The following is an 11,760-nucleotide window of genomic DNA, read 5'->3' on the forward strand; positions in this document are numbered from 1 at the left end:
AATCAAATAATTAATTTTTTAATTATTATTTTTATGCGAAAGAATTTAATTTTTTACTAAGAATTAATTTTAACATTTATTATCTAAACCTTGAAAAAATTTAATATTTATACTTTTGTATTTGATTAGGCATTAAGTATGTTACACAAATTAAAATAATTAATTTTCATACTTGTTATTTAAAAAAATTTTCTCTATCTATATAAAAAATACAATTAAATATTAGTATAAAAAATTATATTTATAGTTATAAAATTAACTCAATTTTTTTTGAAATAATTTAATGTTGATTCTAATTATTAATCACAATATTAGTATTCTTTTTAAATTATATGTAACAAATATTTGAAAGAAAAGAAGTAAAAATATAGATTAAAAAGATAAGCAGTGAAAATTTAAAACTAAATAAAAAATTAAAAAAATATGTATATAATAATATATTTTTTATGTAAATAATATTATGGAATATTTCTTAATTGTATTTAATTATAAATTTAATGTTTCTTATGTTTTTATAAATTTATTTAAATTATATTATTTTATTAATTTTATTTTTGGTAGAATAGAAATGTAAAAAAAGATAAAGGAGAGAGAAAAGAAAAAAAAAAGATAAAAATAAAAGAGAGAGAAAGTATTTGTTAATCTGAAAAAATTTTATTTTAATTGTAATGAAAAAATATCTCGTAACATATTTTAGTTTGTCAAATTAGTAATATAAAATATAAATTATAAGTTATATATAAAGTGAGAATGATCGAAAGAAATAGGAAAAGAAAAAAAATTAAATAAGAGGATAAAGAAAAAATTTATTAATTTTAGAAAATATTTTATTTCAAATTAAATGAAAAAATATCATGTTACTATTTTAATTATTAAATTAATAATATAATATAATTATATTTCAATTTTAATTTTAGTTACAATTAAAAAAATGTCATATTACACATTTTGATTGTTAAATTTATAATTAATCATTAATAATAATATTTAGGAGAAGTAAATTAGATAAAAGAATGAAAGAAATAGAAAAAAAAGAGAGAAAGAAGAGAATTCATTAATTTTGGAAGAAAAATTTTGATTTCAATTGCAATAAAAAATTATACGTAATACATTTTAGTTGTAAAATTAATAAAGTATAACAGATAACTCATGGCATTCAAAATCGCTTCCCCTTTACTCTGGCCTTACATCGATACAAAGACTCACAGAGAGGTGGGAATAAGCATGGTAATTCATAGACGAAATAAAGGTTTAAAACATCAACAAGCTCTAGACTACTTTCCTTTTGCTTTCCCTTTCTTAAAACTTCCCTTTTTAAAAGACTTTTTCTGCGTTTTCAATTTGCTGTCCGTAGCTGAAGCCTTTGCTTTCTCAAACCTTCGTTTTTTCTCTTTTTTCACCGTGTGCATCGAGACAGCCTAGAATACAGAGGAAGTAAAATCGAGGTCGAAAGAAACAGTTCATAAAGTTTGGTCAATATTGAAATTGAGGTCACTAGATAACTTGAAAGTTGAAAGTACCTTGTCAACGTTGAGTATATCATGGGAATGCTTTGACATAATCTTATTCAATATTTTTTCGGTTTGCTCCTTCTCCTGCGATCCTATCCCTTTTCCTTCCACAACTGGCAGGAACTAAGTTAAGAAAAAAGAAAGCAATGCCAATTAGCCAAATTACATGAATAAAAGAAACAGATCAATATTGTAAATAGCATTAGTTTGCAACCTTTCGATATTTTCCTTTATGCTGAGCAGGCTTTTCACCAGCCAACCTTTTGTCGAATTTGCCACCACTGGCTGTTGAAGTTGCTACAGTTCCAGCTATATTACCTAATTCATCCTTAGTTACTTTCTTAGGTGCTGCCTGTGTTCCTGTTATAGGCAAAGCTGTAGCAGCCAATTGAACATGGCTGCATAGGAATTTATTCAGTCCTCATAAGAAGAGAAAACATGCGGGAATTGTGCACCATGGTAAGATAAAAATAAGGAAAAAAAAATATGAAAGTAAAGAAAATTTGCCGTTAAAAATACATCACACAACAGAGGACCGAGACAATGCAATCAAATTTAGTTATGATTAATTACAGACTTAGAATTTAACTTTTTGCTGATAGACACTACAGCAGTTAGACCAACTATTAACAATACGGTGCAATGAACAAGCAAAATTTATTTTAGTTCAAGTAGCAAAGTATATTAGTAGTAGTTGAACAAGGATTAACAAAGAAGTTGTACTTATTTGGGTTTTGTAATTCAAGCAGAATAAAACTTTTACTCTGCAAAACAGAAAGTGACAACCACTATAAGTCCAGAAGGGGGGCCAACAGGCAAAGGACAAGCAATGAATATCAATATTGTATTTTTGACAAAGCAGCCAAATGACACATGAAATAAATCCTCAAACCAAAGTACCTAACTACTAGTTAACTAACTAACAACAATAACAAGTAGTAGTAGTAGTAGTACTGTAGTAGTAGGAGTAAGAGGGTGAGAAAAGGCAAGAGATAAAAACCTTGGCAGAGCACCAAATTTGGCAGCTTGTTTCAAGTTCTGCAGTCTGTTATTCTCCTGTTTTTCAACTCTTTTCTTCTTGTTTTCCTTTCTTTTGGCAAAAGGGTCCTCTTCTGGATCTGCAAAATTTTGCCTTATCAATTAAATATACATCATCATTATCATTATAGCTTTTATTAACGCACAGAATTGTATACACCAACTAGCGAAAATTAGATGCATGCACCCTTTGCGCACACATGAGAAGATAGAATACAAAAAATATCCAAAGAAGATTATGACATCACTGGAACCATTGATGTATATAAACTTCACAATGTCTAACTAGCATGATCCACATTATCTCACACCAGAAATCATGCCAAAAACGCAAAGTTAAGTATGACAATGGGATCTTTCAAATTTTAAAGGCCTAACTGATAGATACTAAATCAGATAAATTCACAACTTCTTCTCTAAAAGCAAAGCTTAGGCTGCATTTGGTTAGTGTCTTTTAGACACATAGACACATACACAAATACACAAAGATACATAGACATAAAGATACACAAATTCTGTAATATGTTTGGTAATAATGTACAAGACACACATGTATAAATCAAATGTCAATTTCCCCCTCTGTGTCTTATGCATTGATAATTTCAAAAATAATTACAGATAAAAGGGTCAAATTTTGTATTCTATGCATTGTATCTCCGTGTCTCAGCTTCAAGGAGGAACACTAAATACATGTATTTTGTGTGTATCTTGTACCACCGTGTCTATCCAAATCTGTGTCTCAGCAAATAAACGATGAAACATGTACCACCATGTCTAACAGTTAGTGTCTATGTCTCAACAAACAAACACAGCCTTATATAATCAAAGCTGTCTAAGGTAACTTAAATTGTTCATTTCAGTTTTAAATCTTCCTTCCTCAGAAGAACCAACCGTGATCTAAATCAGACTTTTCTTTTAGTTTCTTCAAACATTTATCCTAATCTCAAACTTAAAAGATGTAACAGTTGTGTAAGCATCCAAAATTCACTCCACTAGACTTGGCCACTTAGATAAAAAAAAAATCAAAACAGTAACTGCAAATTTCATTTAAATAAAGATTCCTTCAAAGGGACAAAGGGCAAAGGATGGCTCAATAATTTTACCATCATTGGGTTTTGCCTCAATAATAGGCACAGCATCTTCATCATTCGCACGATCATATCCATATGTACGTTTCCAGGTTCCAGTTTGTTCGTCATATGCAATTTTGTCTTTCTTTCGCTTCTGTATTCCTGAGAGAATAGCACACAACATAGTAAAAAAATTTAAAGATAAACCCAAACCCCAAACAGGACTACATAAACATAAGTATTAAGGTCACACAATGTAATCAAACTCTCGAATCACCTAAACACCAATTTACACAAACTTGAAATATAAAACTTCAAACTCACTAACTTGATTTTTAAGCATAATATGAACTTAACTAAAAGAGCCATAAAGCACAAACCTTTCTTTTTGGCAAATTGCTCCCACTTGGTAGGAGGTTTGGGCTTAGGCAGCTGCAAAACACAGTATTACAAAACTCCATGAGCAAATAAATAACTTCAAGGATTAATAATTAAATTAGGGTTTTAATAACAAGTACTTTAAAGGCAAACTAAGAAATCAGGAGTGCTAAACTTTTCCGTCGAAAATTTAAAAAATTAGGGTTCCCAGTCGACTAAAATAAGTTAAAAGTTTAAAAATTTTCAACTTCTAGTATCAACCTAAACCCTAATCCCTAAACCCTAGAACCGTGAAATGAATAGACATAATACCAATAATTAATTATAATCAACAGAATAGAATGAAAAGAGAGTGAAGAAGTAAAGAGGAGTATACCGGTTTCTGTCTGGGCAATTTGGTGAGTGGGGGAGGCAACTTGACGAGGGGACCGTCGACGTCTTCGGTGGAAGGCAGGGTGAAGAGGGAATCGGCGATGGCTTGAACCAACTCAGTGCCTTTCTGGAGACACTGGCTGATTAGGTCTTCCCTTGAAGGAGTAGGGTCAGAAGGAAACACGTGATGAAGGTCCGTGGCCATAAGGTGGCCCAGGTCTACCTCCAAGTGCTTCGGTTCTTGATTCTCTACCTCCATGTCTCTATCGATCTATCTATGGAGAGGAAGGAAACAGCGCCGCCGTCACTGTCACGTGTGCTGAGGGAGTGTAATATGTAGAAGAGGAAAAATGAGAACCAAAAGGAAGAAGATTAAGGACAGGGAAGCGGTGCGGCTACTACTACCGTGCAACTTTGTCATTAGGGTTTTCTTGACGGATGTTATTGAAAAATGGAATTTATTGTTTTTTTTTGTTAATAGTTAATATTTAAAAGTGTTGATAAAAAATATGTTATTAGATAATTAAATTTTAAAAGTTAGATTAATAATTAAAAATATTAATTAAAAATAATAAATTTTATTGAATTTTTTTTATAGAATTTGGCTTAAATTTTCACTTCATTAAATTAGTTTTCAAATTTTGTTAAAAAAGAGTGCTAGAGAGCTAACAAGTTTTGTGATCTTTTTAGATTTTTTATTTTTTTATGATTATAATTTTTGTAATTTACAAAAAATTAAAATAATGAGTAATGATAAATTTTAAAAGCAAAAGATTGCATGGATATAAAAATGAACAATGTTAGAGGTCAGCAACCTTGATATTTTGTAATTATCAATTGACTATCAGTAGTATTTTTAATAGTGTGAAATTACATCTAATTATAAAAAATTACTTATTTTTTTATGGTTAAGTGCTGACTAAAAAACATAAAAATTACTGATTTTCTAAATTTTTCCTGTAAAAATTATTAGGCATTTTATCAAAGCTTTCTCTGCTCTAATTTTCAAATGTGAACGTAGTAGTCAAATCATTTAAAAAAAAAAGTTGAAAAGTTATTGTTGTTTAATGCAATATAATAAGAATCGGTTGAAAAACAAGTAGAATAATCTTAAGAAAAAATAAAAAGTGTGGTACAAATTATTTGTTAAAAAAACTAGATTGGAATGGAATAGAAAAAAAAAAGCTACGGATAAATGATAGAAGAAAAAAATATTGGTATGTATTTATTATTTATAAGATATTATATTTTTAAAATTTATTTTAAAATATTTTGCTCTTACAAATATATAATATATGTAGGAGAATTTGTAGTATAAAAATTATAAGTACAAAGAATTTTTATTTTCTCATGAATTAATATTTTATATTTTTATATAATAATATTTATATTTTTAAAAAATTATATTTAGTAATATTTATTTTTATATAAATAATATAAAAAATAATATAAATTAAATTTTTTAATAATTTTATATTTTAATGTAATTTTAGTTAATATAATTTAAATATAAATTAATTTTTTAAAATATTTTTAACAAAAAATATCTAAATATAAATTATATTGATATTAATATAATTTTAATCAAAATTAATTTTATAAAAATATATTTATATTAATAACTGTTTACAAATATTAATCCAAACACCAACGTTAAACAAAGAAAACTTTCACCCGATCTTCTGTTCATTTAGAGCGCTGGTGCACTACATTGAGTAACAAAAAGTTTATTTAGTGGACTACATGATGAGTACAAGTTACCGCTAAAAGTAAGTATCTATTATTGTACTAGTTGATTGGCACTAATTAAATAATAGTAATATAATTTATTGTTGTTGTATTAGTAGTGATACTAATTGGAAAAAGATTCTACCTAATAATGTTAATAAAGTGATAAAGTGATACTTTAATTATTTTTAAATTAGTAAGATTTATTATCTGTAAATTTTGTTATTTTAATTTAATAGTGATTAATGCTATACTTTTTTTTCTAAAGTAATAATATAACTTTAAAAAAGTCAGATCTATATTAATTAATACTGAGTAGATATTGACGTTACTTAGTTGTTATTAATTATTAGTATATATTTTGAGTACCTTTAGTTTTTTTTAAATATTTAATTAAAAATAATTATTATTATTAATTATTAGTTTATATTTTTAGTTGCATCTAGTTTTAATTTTAAATATTAATTTAAAGCACAGAATTATTATTAATTGTTAGTATATATTTATAATAAATTTAGTTTTATTTTAAATATTGATTAAAAAACAAAATTATGAATTGATTGTTAGTATATACTAGTGTATGAACCCGTGCTCGGCATGGAAAAATTTATAAAAGTAAAAAAGTTTTTATATGTTTAAATATTTTAAGAAAAATCACACAAAATAATTATTATCAAAATCAAAGTTTAACATAAAAACAGTGAGTAATCATCATTCTACATTTTTTAAAGTAAAATAATTATACATTAAGTTTAATACAGAATTTAAAATAAAATTAAAATATTTACATTAGAATCCTATTTTTATCGAATACTTCTCTATAAACAACATTGATTGTTGAATTTGCAATACTCCTACGTGATTTATAAGCAAAACTTTTAAACCTCTCTTACTCTTAACTTTTGAAAGTGTGCATATAGTTGGCCATGTGTAAATCTAATATGAGATAAAATTTGTCTCTGAGACTTATTAATTGTCATGGCAAACGATAATATTATGGAAAACTGTCTTTGTTAAAATCTAACTGGGATGATTTTATTTGTTGGTACCATATTCATTCTTAGAATCAAAACAATATGACCAACATTGTTACTCATTAAGACTTCACATTCTATGACATGATTTCCAAGTTTTCTAACTTATAGCCTTGTACCATTATAAAGATCACTGGATTGGTTAATTTTCCTCAGTAACATCACAGAAACACCAACCTTAAGTATTAATTTATGTGGAGGCAAATCAGAGTAATTTATATTATTCAGTAATTCAGAACCATAGAGATCTAGTTGACTTTCCATATTCCCTTCATCCATACAAATTGAATTCGAACTAAAATATAATTTTTTCCTCCAAGAATGATAGTCATAAGATGGTTGTTGACCTCTTCAGCGGTGTCCAACTTGAGAGCCAATATAATTCTTACTTTGAAAAAATCCTTTAAAGACATATTTGTCAAATATTTAAATAAGAAAAATGAACCAATTCATCAAATGCCTGGTCCGAAGAAGAAATAACAATATCTTCTAGAAGACATATCTCATATTCACCATCTATATCACTTATTAGACCATCACCAACTTTCAATAACCACTTACTAAATTGCTCTGTCTCATCTTGATCTGAAGAAGTTGTCCCTATAGAGAGTCATATATTTTTTGTTAGTTTGAGCACCTGATAAAAATGAATTCACAGTTGAATGAACCATATCTTATCTCGAACCTCATGGAATGATAGGAAGGATTTGTCTAAAGTCTCTACCTAGTACAACCACGTTTCCTCCAAAGGACAAATCTTTGTTATATGTTGGAGAAAACTTCATGATATCACCCAAGCATTTATCAAGCGCTTCATAGCAATACCTACTAACTATTGGAGCCTCATCCCAAATTATAAATTTGTCTTTCAATAGCAAAATTGCTTGAGGAGAACCAGGTTTGATGTTACATATAGAATCTTCAATTATATTCAGCAGTATTTTGAACCTTGAGTGTGCCGTTCTTCCATTGGAAAGAAGTAAAGAAGCAATACCACTTGAAGCAATGTTTAACACAATATCATCTCTTTGAATGAATCTCAGCGGACGTAAAGTTCTAAAGAAATATTTTTCTAGTACCCCCATGACCATACACAAAGAAAAAAACTCCTTCATCACAATACACAGCTATAACAATGTTATCGAATACATGTTTCTACTCAGGTATTGCGATGGTTAACATGTTTGAGACATTTTTCTTTAACTCATCCCTGTTAAAGTTTATCTCTTCCCTGATAACCCTTTCAGTTAACAAAAAACTATCAACTTCAGTTGCTAAAGGCATAGGAGGATAGTCTTTCAAGGTTTTACCATAGGAATGTAAGATCTTGTCTATATCCATCAAGCACAACTGCTTAATCTCATCATCTGACATGGTTAACTCTACATATTATACGATGCTGTAAAAATTCAATTAAAGTAAAAATGATCAATAATGAAAGACTTTTATAATTACAATTAATAAAAACTCATCTTTATGTTCATCACGGTTCTTTGTCGATACAAAAAATATCATCTGAGAGTTCATGCCAATATCTATCTCAGACATGTTTTTGTCTTGAGATATTTTTGGATGTTAATAGAATGACAAACAACCTCCTGACATATGATCCTGAGGCCCACGAGCTTGCTTCCTTAATTGCATCCATGAATTCTCTATCATCTTGCAAGAGTCCAAGAGCGAAGCATGCATCTCTATAAGTAGCATGAATTATTCCTCCTACTGTTCTTATATCTAAAAAATTCATACATCCTCTTTGAGTATTCAAGAGAAGTCATTGGTAATATTCTTGGATATTTGATGCAAAAAATTTTGTTAAAATTCCACTTCTAAGTTGCTAAATGAATTAGACTACACAATTTCAATTATTATGTAGCTACACATACGTATAAAATTATATTTTCTAAAAAAATAGAGAACAATGCTAAAATTGTATAATTTATAGAGCATTAGATTATAACTGTTAAAAGTTATTTGAACATTTATTTTCTAGTGTAGATAAATCGAATAAAATGGACGTGAGGTACATGCTGTTAAGATTTTAAATTTAAATCATCAAATAAATAAGATCAAAATTAAATATACACTCGTCATTACCTGCAGGTACATGAGTCAACCTTCCAGTTGCAAAGCCTTGCTTTTGAGGAAACCACCTTGAAGCATCGTCCTTCCAAATAAACTTGGTTGAAAATTCAGCATAAGTCAGACTTCGAGCATAGGGATATGACATATTTGCCGCCATCCATCCCAAAAATATGGACTTATGAAATACTGCTCTTTCGACGATATCATTTACATTAGAAGTTTCACTATAAACCATAAGTTGCTCATCCTCCAAATGGAATGGAAGTCTAATCACAAATGGTTCTTTCCCTTGGATTTCGTATCCAAATAAACGACAGACTACCTTACATGTCGAAGTGTACCTACAATCGTAGTAATTTCTAATTTCGTCAACAACTTGTGTGGCTTCTGACGAATCACCAGCGTTGTATAGGGTAGCTGTTATGCAATCATTACTCTTGTGTACATACTTAAGATACTTAATAGAAATTGTTTGGCATGTGTATCCCACATTTATGTGGCACCCGAACTTGAGCAAAAGTTCTGGATTATATGGAATAATAAACTTATTGTCTAGTACACATTCTCTTTTCTTTATTGTTCAACCATTATCAGTACACCTATATTTGAAAAACCCGACTTCATCAATGATTGTTCACTACCTAAACTCTTTGGGATAAAACTTTGAACAGGATCCATTCTTCATGCAAGTTGAATTCTTGTTGTACGGACCACATGGACCATGTACTATATAATTTTGAACAGCTCCACGTAGATTTGGCCTTTTATTTTCATCAGGAATCTCAGTCGTTATATGTTTATCTATGTCATTTGGTATTTGTAGCTTGAACTCGTTACTCATGAATAAAATGATATGTGCATCTGGAAGCCCTCTCTTTTAAAACTCTATAGTGTAAACATCTGAAAATTGAAAAAGACAAATAAGTAAAATATTACAACATAAGATTTTAATAATGTGTTGCATAAACACAGATTTACATCCCAAAATTTTTTCAAAGATTTTTCCTTCATTTAGGTCATCAATCAAACCATCAAGCTTGATTTTGAAAACTCGACACAATATATCAGGGCAGTCTTCTGCCTTCAATCCAATGGGAGTCACTTCTCTATTTATCTCATCCCATTCAGGGTTACAGGTTATAGTGGTAAAATAGATAGGATATCCTAGAAGTGTTCATGGATCAGATCTGATCCGCATATCCGTAGTATTTATCCGAATCCGATCTGAAAATTACATATATGGATCCGATCTACACACTTATAGGATCGGATTGCGGATTTTATGTAGGTATCCGCATATCTGAGGATCCATAAAAATAAATAAATAAGTAAATATTCTTCTTATATTTTATTTTAACTAATAATTATCATATATGTTTTATTATTTTAATATTATTATTTGAGAAAAGTATGTTTAATATTATTTTAAGAGTAAATATATTTAAAAAATATAAAAAAGAATTTTATTAATATTTTTTAATAAAAATAAGTTTTTACAAATATTTTTGTATTTTGCGGATATATCTGATATCCAATTTGATCCAATCCACAAATATCCGGATCGGATTGGATCCAAGCTTAAAAATTGCAGATATTGGATCCGATCCGATCCGATGATTTTAGTGCAGATCAGATTGAAATTTTGATCATATCTGATCCGATCTGATCTGCGTTCACCCCTAGGATATCCTGCATATATGCAAATTGCAAATGCATCTTTACAATTATTCATCATGTTCCTAAGTCCATCGGTAAAAGTATTGGGAAGAATGATTCTTTTGCCAAGCCTTGCAGCTTTGCATCCCCGTTTATAAGACTTTTATGCAGATATTTGTATTTATCAACCCTCAACTGTCGTTGTTTACACCTAAAGAATTTTAACCTCTTTGATTTCATCATTGTGTAGGCATCCATAAGAAACTATTGGAATTCACCCGTCCTTTTCTATAAGCGAAACAAAGAATTGTCGCAAAGTGATTGTTTTATTTTTCTTTGTAAACTTAGCAGAGATAGAATCTGATGTTGCAATACCCAACCGAAACCTATCCTCCCCATACAGAAACAATAATGGATATTGCAAGGCTAAATAAGATGGGTGAAAAGCATCATTCCGTTGGAGCTTTCTAGTTTGACCCTCTATAATAATATCTCTATCTTTGCTTAGTTGTTTGACATCGCCAACAATCAATGCAGCCACTTCAGATGCAGATGGCAAGTTGTATGTGTTGTCATCTATAGTCTTTTTACTAATCAACTTAAGTTTTATGTCTGTGTAATTTTTCTGTTAGTACCTATCTCTTACATAGCAAAAACTCTTTACCAAACTGTTATATTTGTCTAGCATATTTTTTAATATTGTCATAATTTTTCTCTCTCGCTCATTTACAGCTTCATTGGAACTGCAAAGAAAAAAAACACAATAAAATATATGTTATTCTCTCTCATAGATAAAAAATAACTAAAATATTTGACTAGTTGCATACAAATTATTGAAGTGTGCTTATCCGATTATCAATCTCATTTTCTGTGTTATAGATATATAGC

The 11,760-nt window shown here is 28.9% G+C and overlaps 1 protein-coding gene across 1 annotated transcript; it reads right to left on the bottom strand.

The window, feature by feature from the left end:
* Window positions 1-1,058: 1,058 nt before the first annotated feature.
* LOC112703275 (ribosome biogenesis regulatory protein homolog) lies at window positions 1,059-4,832 on the bottom strand. Its single transcript, XM_025754655.3, has 7 exons — window positions 4,374-4,832; window positions 4,000-4,051; window positions 3,653-3,781; window positions 2,512-2,629; window positions 1,726-1,909; window positions 1,521-1,634; window positions 1,059-1,418 (listed from the first exon to the last, which is right to left on the bottom strand). Exons 1-7 carry the CDS (start codon window positions 4,626-4,628, stop codon window positions 1,275-1,277), a joined length of 996 nt encoding a protein of 331 aa, XP_025610440.1. The 5' UTR covers window positions 4,629-4,832; the 3' UTR covers window positions 1,059-1,274.
* Between the last annotated feature and the right edge of the window lie 6,928 nt (window positions 4,833-11,760).

This window comes from Arachis hypogaea, chromosome 7, assembly GCF_003086295.3.
Source record: "Arachis hypogaea cultivar Tifrunner chromosome 7, arahy.Tifrunner.gnm2.J5K5, whole genome shotgun sequence".
In the NCBI taxonomy this organism is placed as follows: domain Eukaryota; kingdom Viridiplantae; phylum Streptophyta; class Magnoliopsida; order Fabales; family Fabaceae; genus Arachis; species Arachis hypogaea.